The following is an 18,517-nucleotide window of genomic DNA, read 5'->3' on the forward strand; positions in this document are numbered from 1 at the left end:
GGAGGGAGGTATCACGGAAGCAGCCTTGGTGTGGATTCATGGCATTTCTATACTGCACGGGAGGATGTGCCGCTGCTGGCTGTGCCCACAGTGCCAGTGTGCCGCTGAGGCAAGCGGACACAGCTGCAGCCTCTGGAAAAATGGGGAATTCCTCTGAGTTGTCCATGACCATCAGCACCCCTGGCCGGCAGGGCACTGCAGGCTCTCTGCTCTTCTTCAGCCTTCCCTCTCTTCGTGCTGAACCAGGCCTTTTCCTTTAACATATTACCTTTTTTAGAAGTATAAGCAATGAAATCCTTTCTTGCTGTCTCCCAAACTTGCCATGCCTCATTGCAGCACTTGTTGACTTTGATATAGCACCCATTTTCATTTTTAAGCTTGGAGAAGATGAAAATTGAGCAGGTCAGCAAGTGCTCACATCATGGGAAGCCCTGTCACTTTCTCTTTCTTTCCCCCCGCCCCTTGCTTATTTTTTTTCAGATTAAATAACTCTTCCCTTTACAGCACTTACAGTAGTTCATCTGTCTGTGAAAGAGTGACAGCTTCCCTGATCCTTCTCTGTGTTTTTTCTGATACAGACAACCCATCTCAGACGTGGACTTGTGGGAAGGTCCTGAATGGGAGGGAGGGAAAGATGGTGCTGTGTCGGGGGGTGTGAGTATGTATTTGAGTGCCAGTGTCCCCCCAGCTGTTTAAAAGAGATATATTTGTACCTTGAAAGCAAAACTTTCCGTATCGATTAATTGCAATGGCAGAGTGACTTATTGCCATGGAGGCACTAAAGGCAGGAAAGGACAGAACATCATTTTTACATTGGCTATAATTCAGAGATATTGCCTATGTTACTATGTCTCGATGATATATTTTTAAAAAATTGCTCTAAGCTTAGGTAACAGCCATGGAGATAAATGTGAAATCACGTCATTGCTGTTAGAAAGACCACGATAAATATTCTGAGACCCTGAAGGCCAGATCCAGAGTGTCTGTGCTGGGGCCTAAGCGTAAGTGCCTGGCTCCAGGATGGTCTACGCAGGGTCTACAGGTCCCTATTTTGGCAGTGGGAAGAGCCTCTAGAGGACAGTTCAGCCCTGCGCGCTGAACAGGGCCTTCGGGCTCGCCAGCGAGAGGCTCTGGGTGTTGGAGACGTTTGAGTCCTGCCTCTCTGACGGACAATTGTCTCTGTCCAGATGGTGCACTGGCTTTTCCTTCGGGAGTAACTGCTCTTTGGAAAGGCTCACTGTTTTTGTGACAGCCATGAAGATAAAGGTGTCGCTTGGCTCTGACGCAGTTTCCCAGCCTTGGGAAACCTTGAGTCTAGCAGGGCTGGGGCGGGAGCCCTGCGTGACAGAGCAATGGCAGTTCTCTCCAAGTCCTCTATCGGTTATGAAAGCAGGCAGCCTGAGTTGCCTGAGTGGCATTTTTAGCAACAATTACGGAAAATATCCTAGAAGCCAAGGGGATGAAAGAGAGAAAGGACTATTTTGGAGACCTATAAAAGCGAACTGTTAAGTAAATCCTTAATGAGATCAGTCATCCCTGGGAAAGCCCAAAGCCCTCTCTAACTTTGAGCTCCAAGGCAATGTACCAAGAAACTCTTCTCCTTCACACCAAAGTTTCCCTCAGAGCACGGAGAAGCATGGAGGGTAAAACTCTCCTTAGCTGAGGTGCCTGCTTTTTTACGTACGCCTCTGCAGCTCTCATCTCGGGTTTCTGCTGCAACCGTGGTGTACAAAAAGAGCACCGTGGCTAAGACACAAATGTGCCTGAGGGTCTGCCTGTCCTTGCCTTTGTAAAATGAGTTTGGAAACTTCCAGCAGAGATTGTTGCACATTGTAGCCACAAAAAACAGCCTGAATCTTGGCCCATTATCAGTGTAGACATTTAGCTATAAAAGCATTGAAGATGACAGCATTATTCATACTTGCAAAGGAGAGTTATTGGCTGCATGTAGGGTCAGTTTGTCTAATCAGTAACTGCTGCTGGTTTCTGTACAACAGGAGGCCAAAGGCAGATGATTTGGACTGGACTTCAACACAAGCTGTCGGATATGCCTATATGTTTACATGACATCCAGGAGTATATTAATGAATTGGCCAGTGTGAGGTGTTAATAGGGAACTGCTGAGATACGTAAGAAAGAGTTTGAGTTAGTTGTAAATGATGTCAGCTGGTGAGAGACGGCCAAATGGAAAGAGGAAAAAGAGAAAAATGAAGTTCTGAGGGAAAGCAAGAGAATGAAAGAATTGATCCATTGAAAGACAGTCAGAAAAATGTATCTAAGAGAAAGGATTAAGAACAAAAGAGGTGAAGAGCTGTGAAGGAAGAGGAGAAATTTAGGACAGATCTGGGATGCAGAAGAGTCTAAGCATGAGAGGTTAATGTTCAGTAGAGATGGTGCAAATCAGGCTGATGCTGATGTGTGATGGAGATGAGAAACTTGGCAACGAGGGCAGGCTGCACATTCAGTTGGAAGGTGAAAAATGTCAGGTAAGAAATGGGGCCATGCTTGAACTTCTGCATCAATTCCTAGCAGACAGACAGCCACACTGGAAACCATGGCAGTCCTGTCACAGAGGCCAGGGGTAAGCAGACATATATAGTCTGCCAGTGTCCCTCCTGTTTAGAGGGCCTACTGTAGAGAAACCAGCACAGCCTGTGCACTGTTGCACCTAAACAAGGCATGTTGTCAGGCCAGCAGCTTTCTAGAAGAAAAGATGGCATCTTTGGCAAAACTTTGTGTGTGCTGTTAAATTTTCTGCCTTTAGCATGCAACTTGTTTGAATGCTTGCTCTTCTGGGCCCTGCTGTTTGTGTGGACCTTGTAAAGCTACTGAGCAGAGAAACACCCAGGGAGAGGCGAGCCCCCAACCCTGGTCTTCTTGTTGGACTTGTGTTGTTACGACGGGTAGAGGGCATATCATGCCTGGAGAGCAGCAGTAATGGGAACTGGCTCCTAGCAGACCACACTGTCTACTGTGCTGATTGCTTTTGTCCCACTGTGCTCCTCCATGCTGTTTGGTTTCTTGTAGGACCCAGTGAAGATCTCCGGAGCAGGGGCTTTTCCATGTGCCGCACTGTTTGGTATCAAGCATGGGTCTGGCACATGGTTAGGACTCTTCTGTGCTATGGGGCTACAATACAGAAGTAACAAAACACTGCCAGCTCATACAGATGAAAAAGTTCAATGTTGAACAATGGGGAGCCAGATCCTGCTTTAGTGAAATTTGTACTTTCATCCCTAGACCAGGAGTGTGGGAAAGGAAAGGCATAATTATGAGCTTGGATTAGTGGACGAGGGACGACATTCATCCTGGGAAAGACCTTTTTTGGCCTGAGAAGAATGCAGTAAACTGGGGAGAATCTGTCCCGTGACGGTCAGACAAAATTTGCCACTGGGTAAGAAAAGGGCCGAGGAAAACCACAGAGTTCCTGAGTCCTTGAGGCTGCACCAACATCCTCCTGTGTGGTTTTACCAAAACTCCTGGCCAAGTGTGCATTGCTGATCACATGCAGGCAAGTGTACTTACAGTCTGGAGCAGCCCATCCACATCAAAATACATGTCCTATTTTGTGTGTTGTTGGATAGGCATGAAACAATAGATGAGCAGGGGTCATAAGAATGGCAGTACAACACAAATGCTATATTACTATGCTGGGGTTGTTTAAAGGAGAAAGGACATGTCAATAATAGAAAAAGTTAGACTGGGCAGAGTGACGTAGTGGTGAGGCCGTACCGCTTCAGCACTCTTTGCAGGGATACGACTGGGCTGGTGTCAGGCCTGCTCGCAGATTTCTGGCCATGAACATGGTAGCAATTTGAAGAGCAGCAACTATTTTTGGAGTATTAGTATTACATTTCAGATTTGTTATATCTTTATTGCAATGAAAAACAACATTATTAGTTCAGCTGGCTGAAATTGTTCTTGAGGAATGTCGGTCTGCTGAAAAATGAGGTTTCACGGAAACTGATACTGTGTGTCTGAAGGCGAATTGCATTTTTTTTAGATAAAACTTTTTTTAAATTAAAAAAAGGAAATATTTATTTTAAAAATGTCACATTTGTGTGAAAAATATCAGTAGTTTTCCAGCCAGCACAACTAACTCTGTCTATAGTCTGCAAACCGGTTGCTTTGCCTACTTGAAGGTAACGAGGGCTTTGCCGTTCCTTCCATGCAACGAGAGATGAATTAGACCCCAGAGCAGGCTGTCTGGTTACAATTATTCTGACATCCTTATGATGTTTTCTGAGGCATTGTTTCTGTGGGGTAAATTGGAAATCAAATTATTCCCCCTTCACTCAGCTTGTAAACAAGCCTTTCTACGACTTGAGCTGCCAAATTCGCTTTTGTACCTACTGTATATGCACAGAATTTGTCCTTCGGTTCTGTATGTCTGACTGCCCCCTTTCCTGTAGTTCATCATGCTGGAAAGAAAATAAAAGTTCAGTCTTCTCAACCAAAAGAGTGGTTTCTCTGCACCTTTGTAGCCTCATGCACCTTAGCTTGTCTATACAGAATTCATATGGGCACCTATATGCTAATTCATAAAAACTAACCTTCTTTGGAGTAAGAAATCAAAATGGAGCTTTCTCTTTTCTATAATGTAGCAGTTAATTCTACTCATATGCATGTAAATATTTATTTCTTGGTGTGACACCGAAGTGTGTCACTCAAAATTAACACAGACTATATACGATTGAAAAAAAAAGATTTTTGGATATATATTTTATTTGACAGTGGTTTAGAATATCATACAGTAAACAAGATTTCTGTAAAAGTTAATTTATCCATAGTGGTGCGTTTCATAAAAATAGTTGCTCACTTACAGCCTTTCTGTGACTATTAATACATGGAATTATATTTATAGAGATAGAGCTGTACAGGGTAAATTCACAGCTAACACTACACAGAAATATTATTTGGAATGGGGTTTAGATGATGTGCTGTCTTCACAGGTTATCGATTACAGCCGCATAAAGCAATTACTGCACAAGGAGTAGCTGTGAACTGTGCAAATTGGAGTTTATGCAAGCATAATCTCAACTGTTTTTCAGATTTCATTGTTTGCTTTCTTTATACATAAAAATAAGATACTGGGACGTGCATCTACACTACAGAAGCATTGTCCAAAATCAGATTCAATAAATTAATGGCAAATTATATTGGATTCTAGTTCAGGGGATAAAGATTTTTTTTCATTAAATAAGAATTTTGTAAACAGCTACATGGACTTGTGCTTTTTTAGAAATTATAAATGGAGCTTTTTATTAAAAAATGTTTGAAAGCTGCAAAATCCTTTACTTGAGGCTTTTCAAATAATTGGACAGGAAGAAACATGCCTATAAATTTCTCAGTCCAGTGCAATGTTTGAGATGTACAGTAATGTGCTAATTTCTTGGAACGAAGCCAATCTCAATCTAATTTTTGAGCAGAGCATATGAAGAACTAAGATTGCTAGAGAACAATATTTTTAAATATGAATTTTTGACAGTACTTAGCTTAATTTTGTTTTTAGATTATCAGTGTATTATTGCCCAGGATTTTGTTTTAATATTGACGGACAAATAAGCATATGCACACTTACACATACACACAGGCATCTTTTTGAAACAGGATGACTGACTGACCGAACTGGGAATTATTTCCTGTGAAGGCAGACTGGAATGTTTACCTGGCACTTAAGGCTTGAAATTCAAAACAGACAAGCAAGAAAGATGAAAAAAAAAAGACCAAAAAAAAAAAAAAAAGATGGAGGTAGGGAAGAAATGAGAAAATGGGAACCATTTTGAAAATGGAAATATATCAACTTTACTGAATGAGGACACTGAAAACTGTATTTCAGAAACCAGCCTAATTAGTGTTAACGTGTGCCTTAAAGGCGCCTGCTCTGCCAGACCGAGGGAAGGGAATGCAAAAGTACCCGAACTGAATGCAAATAGGTGTGAAACATAGCACTGTTGATAAGTGACGCTGTCATTTTCTGCAGGAGGGAAAGGCCTTTCCTTAAGGAAACTGCAGCTTTTTCTCTTCAGCAATCTTCCTTTCGCTGTAAGGGCCTTGCAAATGTCGGCGTTTTGAGCCTGACCAATTGGTTTGTGTGCTACCTTGCGGTATTCGGGGAACCTGTAGTAAATTGCTTTTGGGAATAATTTGCAAATACAACTCCACCCTAACTCCTTTCCAATGTACAGAAATATGGTTTGTTCACAAAAATGGCAGTAGAAATGGTATCACAGAAACTAATCCACTAGATTCCCAACGCCTCCTGTAGCTCCCAGTGACCTATGCTACAGGGTATCACGTGGACTATCTCAAAATGTTAACAGTGGAGACCTGTCATGGGTGTACAGTTCCAAATGCTTCAAAGAAACCCTTTAACCCCTGTCTAGATATGTTGAGAACAATTTATTTACAACATTTTAGCTCCATGAAAAGATCCTTTCTCGATTTCAGCTTGCTCCGTGCAGTTTTATTTAAGGCGATGTTCCAGTTTCTGATTGCTCTAACTTGTTCCAGTTTCTTGATATAAAGTTTGAATGAAATCCAAGTCCTTCATGCAGTGGAAAAAAAATGCTAAAGCTACACTGCACTATCCTTCTCTGATGTACTGTCCTTCATATTGTTTTGGTTTCTTCCATAGCTGCCAAAGTCCCTAAAATGGAACTGGGACTTTAGGGTCGATTTTAAATCTCCGTGTTGACTATATGCTTTTGAACTTATTAGATACTGTGCACATTGTCATGGAATTACACACTAATGTTTTCATTCCTCAATGCTTTGTGTATATGTGTGATAGTTAAAATAAATTAAAATAAATCAATGATGTGAGACAAAAACTAAGAAGAATGTTCTGCGTCAATCTGAGACAGTTAGAGGGCAACAGTCCCTTGTTTATCTGCTCATGGCAGAAGTACCAGACTTCAGAACGCTAGGTAGCTTGTCAGAGCCAGGGATTTTCCATGGTCCTGGGGAGACAGTTGCCTTTCGAACTGTGGTGTTGGTGCTGCGAGCGTTGATGGAGTGGAGATGTCCCTTCCTGGGGAACTCGCTGGGTTTCCCGTCAGGGTCCCTCTGGCTGTGGTCCATATCACTTCCAGGCGAGCTGCAGCGATTGCTACTGTATGCCTTGGTAGCACCTGTGTCAAGCTTGACATGGTCAGATGCTGCAGCTGACTTCTTCTCACTGATACTTCCGGATTTGTGATCTTCTTTTTTGCTAAGAGATCCTCCTCTCTTGCTTTCCGGCTTCCTCAGCCTCCCAAACTGTTCGTCACTGGTTCCAGCACACACGTGCTCTCTCGCGCCCGCCTCGATCATAATGCTATGTCCCATCACTTTACTTTCTGAGGTGGGCCTGCCACCATCAGAGGTCTTATTTTTGCCTTCTGAATATCCTTTCCAAGAAGCCTCTTCATGCTTTGACCTGTCTACCTTTTTAGGACTTGCTGACCTTTCTCTTTGCTCTCCTAACCTTTTCTTTTTGTGACCGTTCACCGAAAGCTCCTTTGGTTTTCTTACATCGTGTTCCCTCTTGATATCCCATGTTGGTTCTGGGCTTATCTGGTGAGAAGGGTCAGAGGGTGGGGCTATATGTGATGAAGATAATGGTGAGATTATGTCATCGAGGGAAAGAGCTACTTCCGGCAGACCTGGGGAGGTGGCAGAGGGAGCACTCCAGGAGTTTGGTTCGTCTGTTGTAACAACAAAGAGAAGGGAGTTACGGGCGTATTCAGCAACGCACAGTATGTATTTCACATATATCTATATTTCAAGTGACAGCAATACCCAAAACACACGAGACAAATGCTGCAGTCTTAAGTGAGGTGAAACTCCCAGTGGAGTCAAGGGGGAGGAACCCCCCCCCCCCCAATTTTTTTTCGGGAGAAGTAGGAGCTGCACAACTAGTAACTGCAAATGCTGGAAACCTCAGTCTTTTTCCAAACAGATTCTGCTTTTTTCTGCTTATGTTAAATTATTGTTAAAATAATAAAGACACGTGCTCTCAAAATCAAATAGCCTCTTTTGTAGCTGTATAATGGATTTCCTAGCTGGGCAATATCAGCGCTGTCTCTGCGGACAAATGAGAAGGCCTTTCTGCCATCTATTAAATATGTCCCTACAAGCATATAATAATTGACAAGAATTAATTTGTAGCTCAGATAAGGTCATCACTGAATTTTGGCTCATATTTTTTCTAAACAGATGTAATATTGCAGTGTTCATGGCCCTTACAGGGTACTTACAGAGCCCTGCCTTTATATAACACGACGCAGCCCCTGAATGTCTCGGCTGTGCATTTTGAATTTCTCCTAGCTACTGAGCTTCAGCAGAATATGGCTGGATTGTGCTGATCCTGTTTAATTTAGCTAAATAGACATCTCCTTTGCTGAGCTGTGATGATTTTCCTGAGCCATTGGTACAAAACAGTACATTCGGTGGTGGTCTCCCCAAATGCCTTTCTCTTGCATATCCATTTCTTTTGATTAACATTCAGGCAGGCAACGAATTCATCATGACTAATGACAGCATGGCTCCTGTTCTTACCCACTCTGCTTTGAGGTTAGAGAAATCACTGAACTTGGCTAATGTCATTCCCTATTTAGCACCACTGCATGGCTCTGAACGGCATGAGCAATAATCTGTCAGAGATGAAGGACTGTCTCAGGGATCCATGGAAACGAGGTGGAACCAGTGGCAAGAGCCGCATATTTCAGGGGGAAGAAAATATAACCTTCTAGCTGAAAGGCAAGCGTGGGCATCTGCAGGTCAGTACTAGTATCCCTCAGTGATGTGAACTGTCCTTTAAAAGCTACATTTATTTTTCTGAGTGAAATGGCTACTTTTAAATTATCATGAAGATGCACATTATCTTGAAAAATGAAATGGGTTTTACTCCCTCGTCTGGGAGCTGCAGCTTGTTTGACTGAGATGGCACATTTAAGTAAATAGCTTGATTGAGTGATTGCTGTTTTGCAGATTAAAAATAGGAGAGACAATAGTGAGGTGGGTGACGTAATAGGAGGGAGCAGCATGGTTAGCTGAAGAGCTATTTATTTTCCCAGATGGTGTTTGTCATATGCTTTTGCATAATGAGCATATGTATGTGTGGAAAGGATTAGCATTTGAGAGGGGAGAAAGTATGAGTTCTGTGTAAGACAAATAAACTTTGAGCTCAGAATCTAAATGGGCTGAGGGTCTCAACTGAATTTTTTTTTCAAAAAAAAAAATCACACTTTCTTACCCTCCAGTTAAGGCTGAGTAATGTACCATCTGCTCCCTGTTTGGCACTTGAGCAAGAAAAAAATAAAAGGAGGGTTCATGCATGTAGAGGTATCAGCTCTTATGAGCTTGCCTATAAAAAAGCATTTGCTTCTGTAGGCTTAGTCTTTAATTTTGCTCTATAGTGCCGCAACCCCCTGGTGCAGTGATGCAAGTGGTGGGTAACAGAGGAGGAGCAGCCCCCACCTGGCTGGCAGCCCACTCTTTTTAGAGCTGAAATCCATGAGACCCTGTGTTGGTTAACACTCAAACCAGTGATCGTTCTTTGGATCCAAGTCACTTCTTCCTGATATTTTAGGGGAAAGACGCAGTGCAGTGTGAATATGCCTTTTGTGCGCCAGTGAGGTACCTGAGCTAGCTCCGAACACACTAGCTTGGGGATTAGAAAATCAATCCATTCGGAGCAGCACAGAGTTCAGTACAAGCTAATTTATGCTGCCTCCCTGCAGAGTAAGTTAGCCTGCATTGGCCACCCTGCGGCCGTCGGTAGATGGTTCCTGGTCCCTGAGCTGTTCCCTGCTCCAAATCTCCATCGGCAGCGCAGACTCTCAGGGGTCGGAGAGGAGCCCTGCACCTGCGCCATACTGCAAAACGCCTGCAGTGATTTTTCTCCCGCTACGGTATTAGTATGTGAATGAATGTAGGAATGAATGAAGGAAACAGGAACAGTCTTGGCTTGATTTGTGCTGTGTATGGCATCAGCACGCACCTCCCTAGGGTAGAGGTGGTGTTGAGGGTTGGCTTGACCAATGCACTTGACTTAACTGCAGTCTTTCTTTCCCAGTTGCCCATGAGAGTGTTTTTCACTGAGTGGCAGTGAGGAGCAGTGGGCCATTATCAGATCTCATGCAAGGCCCTGAGAGCATCTGAAGTCACAAAAATAGCTCGTCACTTTGGGAAGTATCAGCTGCACACCGGTAAAAACATCAAATGGCCTGGAGCAGCAAGATGCTATCGGGTAATGAGATTGCCTATGCACAAAATGTGCCACCCTGCTGAAATCAACTGTCTCTTGACCAGGTGGGAGGAGGACAAGCCAGGTGGCCGCCATTCAAAAACAGGATGCCAAACCCTGCTTGCTGCTCCTCCAGGGCACGAAGGACCATATTCTACCAGTCATTTACGGGACACTCGGGGCGAAAGAGACCTGGGGCGAGTGGGCCTGTGGCTTTATTCCCTGGAGATAAGAGAATTCTAGGGAATCCTGCACTGATTTATTAATGAACTGCCCCTCAAGACAATTTTCAATTTTTAATTTTTTTTTTTAATTTTTATTTTTGGAGGTGAGGAAAGAATCACCAAATGTTTCAGTGAGCATTTATAGCCGGTTAGAACATACTTCAGCAGAAATTAGTAAATGAGAACATATCTGAACAGGAACATGTAATAATATTTGTGTGTATACATATATGTGTGTGTGTGTATATGTATATAAGCTAGAACATACAATATTATAGACATTATCTGATTTTCCCCTCTCCCCCACAAAAAAGCCTAACAAAAAGAAAACTCCACCAACTAAACAAGATTTGCAGCCATAATTTAAAGTGGAGTTTGGCTGTGTGAGAGCTGCAGGTGGGTCACTGGTTGCAGTTTGTTTGAACTACTGTGCCTAAGCTTCTTGCTGAGGCAGCATCTATATTAACTGTATCTCCTGGGGCTGAGGGAAAAAGCTGTCAAGAAAAAAAAAAAACCCACAGCATTCGTATTTTGTGGTAATACAGTACTAAGAACTTGAGAACAATGAGTGTCTGTGAGTTTAAGCACTGTCAATGGGAACGGAAACAAGCCCAACCCAACCTGCTGCTGCTTTTAAACGAAAGGAAGTTATGTAGAAAGTCATCCTTCAACCTTGGTAAATGTTAATATCAACAAGGCATCGTTGTAATGTAACTGGCTAGTGAAGGGAATATTGATGTGAGGGTACTGAAACCTGCTTCCCCTAATGTTTGATCATTACGGGGAAGTATCAAAATTACCAGGGTAGAGCAAAGTGCAGCAAGGCAAGTAATTTGTTGCTCAAAAGAAAAGCCTTTTTAAGAGCTGTATTCAAGCAATAAGGGTTCGTTTGGGCTTGTTCAACCATCACTAAGATGATTGCTTTTTCATAGCAAATATAAACATGAGAAAAATGCATAATTTTATTCTTCAGAGCAACTAACCTAATGATTCGCTCTGCTCCTTCTGAAGGTTATAGCTGCATTTTGGAGACCCTTATTAATACTTCTGAATCACTGATTTTTTTTTGCCTCAGTTTTTAAGCTTTGTACAATACCTATGGTAGTAAATGTGAACATAACCTACTTTTAGTGTCTGTTATCCTAAAGTAGCTCAAAACAGTTTGCAAACATTCTGAACTAGAGACAGAGCAATATTTTCACTTTTTTCCCCCTTCCCCTCTGGGAGGGATGGAAGACAGTAATTGTTTAACTGGGCATGAACTACCACTGCGCAACAACATACACACAGAGGTGAAAGGCACCAAATTCAGTTGAAGCTACAGGACAGATTTAAATTTGCAGTTTTAAATTTGTATTTGACTTTGTCACTATGGATATCATCCTTGCTACAGGAGGCATGATTCTTCAAAGGCATACACCTCACTGAAGGCTAATAGATGCCCTCCTGCCTTCTCTGAAGGGAGAAAATCTCCTTGACCTATTAACTTACACAAGACAAATGAGCTGGAAGCTGCAATATAATCTGTCATGGTGATGGTAATTGATTTGGTATAATTTAGTAGGTGTTTTCTGGGTGCCTTTTAGTTTCCACAATCTACCGGCACACAAGTTGGCAGTACTTCCCTATATAATGTGCAAGAATGACTCACCTACGAACTGTTTCACACAACTCCCAGGCAAGGAGTAAATTGCTAACTGAGTAAGAGACACCACATATATAAGATCTTCAGGGTGTAGGAGGACAAGTAAGAGATGAACATAGCCATTTGGGGGGGGGATAGTGACAGGGGGAAAACATCAGGAATAGAAGTTTTCTGTCTAAAGATTTTTTGTTTAAGGTAGAAGTGACACATATATGAATTGTTTGCTTTGCTACCTTGGCTTGTATGCATTCAGTGGACTAGAAATTAGGGTGTTATTCTCATATATCTACTTGCTCCTCTCTCAAAGCCTACTCCTCTATCTGAAACCAGTGCTTGCTCATGGCTTGCACCCGAACCATCAGCCAAAGAGACTTCAGCTTTATTGTTAATCAAAAAGAGAGGTGTGCCTGTCTCTTCCCGGCATTGCCTAGGTAGTAGACCAAAGGCAAGAACTCAAGATATTGATAACTTTTTAAAATTTGCTGCAATACTTATGTTTTCTTTGGAGGTTGCACATCTAAGGTTCTGTCAAGTCTAGTCTTGCTCTGCTTATGGCTCTGCCAAGCTTCAGATTTGCTACTAGGTTCTCCTTTTGCCTCGACATATTTTAAATAGTTACTTAGTAGCATATCAAGAATTTGGGATTTTTCATTGGAGAAAATTAGCCATAAAGTACTAATATTAATTTCTTCAATATTTAATAGTATCATTAATAAAAATGACTATCACATTTTATTACTTAAGTAAAATAAAATCTCAATGCCTTTTTAATTTCCAAAGTATGTGAATAATGAACAATATTTTTATGCTTTGAACACTTTCAGTAGTATGAATTAAATATTCCCTGAAATGTCTCAACAGCTGTTTTTGTATTTTCCCAGAATTACTTTCCTAGGGAATCAAAGAGTTTTTGACTAAATAAAAAATATGGTGCAATACTTTTTTTCCAACTTTTTTGTTTGAAACTATGTACTGCCAGAAGGTGGCAAACAGCTCTTACAGATGCTGCTAATAAAGAAAATGGGACAAATTGTCCCCTGGTGAGTATCCACTAGTTCTGGTGGTGTTACACCAGCAATGCATTTGGCTCTTTCTCATTACAGCTTGGCCTGCCTGTGATGTTCCTGATTGCACTGGTCTCCTGCAGCTTGTCTTTAATGTTCTCTAAGGAGGGATATTTCAGATATTTAAAGAATCTTTAATCTTTCGTCCTGGAGCTTCCACAGCCCAGATATTCAGCACTCTTTGTCTCCTGAAGTAAATGATTCTGTGAGGTTGTGATAGTTGGAAAAGCTCTTGGCACCTTCTGTTCAGCTGTCAGCCTCATGCAGGCGTGCTATGATATACCATCCTCTCCTTTCACCCTCCTCGCCAGCCTCTCCAAGAAAGTTAGCAGCGATGGGAACTTTATCTGTCTCACATGCTGCCCATAGTTTTGGCTATAAACTTTCACTTCTTGTTAATGACTCAATAGTGTTATGCAAATGTTTTCTCACAAATTACTCTTTGCTTGGCTTAAAAGACAGAAGTCCACTCGCCTTCCACTGCTCTTATCCACATTCAAAATCCTCAGTGCTAATAAACTTCAAAATGATTTAGGCAGCTTCTGCAGTGATACAATCCTTCACCTGGACACTCACCATGAGGCTGTATGGCCATTTCATCCTTAGCATTGCTCTTGTGCTGCTTTCGCTATAGTGGCAGTGTGCTATGGCTGCAAAATGTTGATTTTAGGTACAAAAATGACATACATGCCATATACATTTACAAAAATAGATCTAGGTTATAATCGGTTACTCTGGCACAGGAGCTATTTCTTTTTCCTACAAATGCAGTTAAGCGATCTGTTTGGTACTGTGGAGTCTTGTTTCTATTGCAATGAAAACTTATCTAATTTCATACTAACTTGACATAACCACATTCATTACACTGTTAGCCTGACTGTACTCAGTAATGTCATGGTAACTTTGAATATTTATAGTAGTTTGTAAGTGTAATTTTGTTTAAGAGCAAAATTTTTATGCCCTTTTGGTAATTTGTCATTTGGCTTTGCACATATTTTTTTTGCACAGGTTAAGGATGGCTGGGCAGTGTAAATGGGGTAAGTTATGCAAGGACAAGAAAGATTACAGGAAAACAAACGTATCGGAGTCTTTTGCTTCTGAATTTTGGGTTTGGGGTTTTCGTAAAAGTAGAATGATTTGTTAGGAAAGACTGATGTTTGGAGTATGAAACAAGTACCACTCTGGTCTCTCTGTGACCAAAGTCATCATGAGTTTTTCTTTTCATCTCCAGTCTAATACTGGAAAAGCTACACTGAGCTCCTGGTGGCATGGCTTCTGCAGGTGTCCACAAGAACAGTGAGTGACTGTAAAGGTAGGCTGGGTGAGGGTGGCTTTTATCGCCTCCATAAACTTCAAACAGTCAATTTTACATGCAGAAAATTCAGTCATTGACTCTGACCTATTCCAGCACTGGGAAGCATAGCTCTACTTCCTTCTTTATGTGCTTCCCAGTGTATTTTATACTCTGTTGCCTCACTTTTTTTCAGATTCCTAATTGTTACTTATGGGCAAAAAAATTATTTCCATTGGCTTCATTATATGCATCTTTAATTTTATCCTTTACCTAGATACTAAGTGGAAGATGCCCTAAAATCTTCTTACAATGGAGGTGTTTTTTGTGGAGTTCTTGCATAGGGCCATGTGGTGAGACTTTGAATGATCCTGACTCAGGTAAAATTTTTTTCCATCTCCCATTTCTATACTATGCATGGAAGTTTTTTAGAAAAAGTGCTTCCATGGTCAGAGAGCTCATCTGAGAATTACTGAACACACACTTCAGAAAGAGCAGATTGTTAGTTACACTTGGAAGAGCAAATCTGCAGAAATGCAGGAGATTATATTGCTTGTTTTTGGATCTAAGGGAACAATGACAAAGAAAGGGAAAATTTAAACATGGCGCAGAGAGAGCAAAACTGCATGTTGTGAGGGAAAACTTTAAAAAACACTTTAGAAAAATGCTGAATGTTTTCTTGGAACAAGAAATTCATCATATATGTTGACTTGTGTCTGCATTAATCTGTACAAAGCACTATGGATGAGAGCAGTTTTCAAATTTTTATGCACAATATTTACTTTTAAAGATGGTTAACAAAAAAAAATTCAGATGTGATTAATCTGACTTGAAAAGATGAATTCCTATTCTTATTCCATACTCTGTTTCTGCTCCTACTCTATATCCACTGCATCCTGAGCAAACCCTTTTCCTTGAGTTGGTCATTAACTATGGCACAACTTCACCAGCATTTTACCATCCTAATCACTTGAGATAATTATTTAATTGCCTTTCAAATTCAGGTAGAGAGACAGGTGTCTCTGAAAGACCTCTGGAGTTAGATATCTGCTCCTGCCTGTGAGGGCTTTTCTGAGACTCGGAACAAAGCCGAGTGGATTGCCACAGATTTACCCCCCTTGCCCCAGGATGGGCCCTTGGGTGCACCCAAGCATGGGTGACTGCAGATAAGTGGCCAGAAAACTTTCAGCCTAATGAAGGTGCTAACTGACGAATTTAGAGACACACTGGGTAGCAGAGTCCTGGAAAGTGAGTGGACTGGATTGGCTCTGGGACCTGAATGAATCTGGGGTGATGCATCTAACTTTAGCCAGGCTGGATTACCCTGCTATTGTTCACCTCTAAAATATAAACCGTACCTATAAACAATTCAGTGAGATTTTTTAAAAAATATGCCTACGTTCTGGATCATTTGACTCTCTCCAACAACATAAAACAGAACTTGCAATAATTCTTTACTCAGGACTAAGACAATTTTAACACTGCTCTGACAATAGCATGAATGAAAAAAGATATTTTTTTCTATGCAGAAAAATACTCCCTAAACCTACTGCAGACTGGGAGAGGGGAAAAAAATAAAGAAAAGCCACACTGTACAAATAAGTTCTGCTTCAGACACTGCTTGATTTACTAATAGTCTTCTGGCTGTGAATCTTAATCAAGGCAAGATGATTATGAGTACAAAGTTTATCATTCACTGCAAGACCCATTTTGCCTTTGTTCCCAACAGATATGGATTTAGTAAATAGTCCTATCCGTTAAATATTTAAGTAAATTATCATGACTGACCTGAGTGGACAGGGTAAATTTGACTTTTCCTTGCGTTAGGTTAATGTATCTGTGTAAATGTTACAGGATTATTCACTAATATTGTGAATAGCTGGAATACAAAACTGCAGTTGGTACCGTGCTTTTATCCTACACAGCAAGCTCCTCACCATGCGTCAGCATTAAACCTATGGATAGCCTGGGTGCTGGTCTTGAATGATGTTACTCTTACCACAAATTATCATTCACTGAGTGCAGTTTGGTACCCTTTTTTAAATGCTGAGCATCTCACATATCTATCAGAACAGAGCTATTCTGGTAATAGGACCTCAGCCCTTCAGTAAAGAAGGCCTTATTTTTTTCTATATGATCAGGCAACAGAATAGAAGCTACAGAAACCTCAGCAGTTTTCTTCCAGAACCATGGTGAAGCTCGGAAATCTACATTACAAGTTGCTGTATAATTAAAAAAGATAATGACTTTTTAATTAGTTTTTATTAATAGAATTAAGCCACATTAAATCATAAAAGGTATTCATAAATATGCTAATAGAATGTGTGGTATTAATGAAAAACGTGCTATAAAGACTGAATAATTTAAGAGTTGGATATTACACACTTAATTAAACTTAAATATTAAAATTATTAATTATGACAGCTAAAATGGGTGCTAACAGTAGGTACCACATTCTGACTGGTCAATAAATAGATATTATTAAGGCTATGTAGATAATATATAGGATGTAGTTAACAGCTAATGAATTCAGAGCATTTTGACCGTACATAAAATGCTGCTAGAAAGCTTTTTCTGACAAGTGCTGAGTGTTGACAGTTCTCGTTTAAGCTCTCAGCAGGATCTTGAGCAATACATACAACTTGGTTTAAACACATCCCCATTTACAAAACTCATGAATAAGGATTCCAGTCCTGTCTAGGTTAGGAGCCAGCTGCAGAATTAGACGTCCCTGTAAACTCTTTTCAGACTCTAGGGCACTGAGTACTGAAGACGTAGAGCTGACCCAGGCACCAGGCTTACTGCTGTGTCTGTAGTCATCTCTGATATCCTTTGGATATCAATTTTCTCTGAAAACTGTGCAATGAGATGGAAGTGAATGAATAAGTGAATGTAACATTGTAATATTCAGCTCTTAATGAGTAAACACAGACTGCACAATATTAGAAAACCCAGATGTTTAAAATTCTGGGTTGCATATGCTTTGCTGTAGCTAAAGAAAATTTAATATGCTCTATGGTCATGTTTGTTAAACATCAGTTGGAGAGTGACAGTTACCTCATACTATTAAAGTTTAAAATTGCATTTTATTTTCTGAGTTTTTTTTTCTAAGCTAAGAGTAACAAGCTATAGGAAATCTGACAGAGGCCAAGAGCTCACCTAACCCCTGCTTGCTGTTGGGCCACAGAGCATCAGCCGGGCACTGCATCGCTGGCTGCAGCTGCCTCTGTGAAAAAAGCTTGCCTTCTCCTCTGTAATGGTTGGAATATTTTTTTAAATTACTCTCTATATGACCATTTAGACACATCAAATTTTAGGTGCCAATGACTAGAGTCATAAGAGGCTCTGTTAGTTTAACGTAGTCTTAGGTATCATAGCACCATAACTCTGACAAGGCTTTTCCTGTACAGCTTCATAGCTTGTAGTTGTGCTTTTATACAACTTCTTGTACTTTATTAGTTGTACTTTTGTCCCTAAAATAGCTGAGCATTGTTTCTGGATTATTTTAAGCAAGCTAAGAAGACAATCTTTTTACACCCTGAAAACATGGATCACTTAAATGAATGCAAAGCCCATGTATCCAAGTTCAGCGGACAATTTTAGAGGAGACTTTATCTGGAGGTACAAGGTGTAATGTTTTTATTTACTTCAAGCCAGAGGTGGACACACAAGATTTTGCAGAGTACAAAGTTTAACCCCTCTGAATCACTATTCATTTACAAATGTAGATGAGAGGATCTGCTCTTTGCTGGAGAAACACATGCCACTATAGGAATCTTACACCCAGCTGCAGAGATGTGGAACGGATTTCAGATACCCTGAAGTTTGTTAATTGAAGAAGCTACTGCATAACCTTCATTATGAGAATCAATGGACTGGGCAGCAGGAATAATGATTTGTGTCTTCCTACTGTTCCCTTAAATATGGAGATCTGTATTGCAAGGCTAACATCAGGTAGGACCATCACCAGTGCAGGGAGACTAACTCTGATCAGGAGCACACCTGGCTGTTAACTGGGGGACCTGTTGTCACCTCATGGATGAGAGGCACTGAGGAACGAGT

The 18,517-nt window shown here is 41.0% G+C and overlaps 1 protein-coding gene across 1 annotated transcript in view; it reads right to left on the reverse strand.

The window, feature by feature from the left end:
- Nucleotides 1-6,888: 6,888 nt before the first annotated feature.
- The window catches only part of MAGI2 (membrane associated guanylate kinase, WW and PDZ domain containing 2), a 307,050-nt gene continuing 295,421 nt past the window's right edge, over nucleotides 6,889-18,517 (reverse strand). Inside the window, exon 23 of the mRNA XM_026067739.1 lies at nucleotides 6,889-7,688. Within this exon, the coding sequence (XP_025923524.1) occupies nucleotides 6,889-7,688 (800 nt within the window). The remainder of the gene's footprint in view (nucleotides 7,689-18,517) is intronic.

Source organism: Apteryx rowi, unplaced genomic scaffold (genome assembly GCF_003343035.1).
Source record: "Apteryx rowi isolate R43461 unplaced genomic scaffold, aptRow1 scaffold_261, whole genome shotgun sequence".
In the NCBI taxonomy this organism is placed as follows: domain Eukaryota; kingdom Metazoa; phylum Chordata; class Aves; order Apterygiformes; family Apterygidae; genus Apteryx; species Apteryx rowi.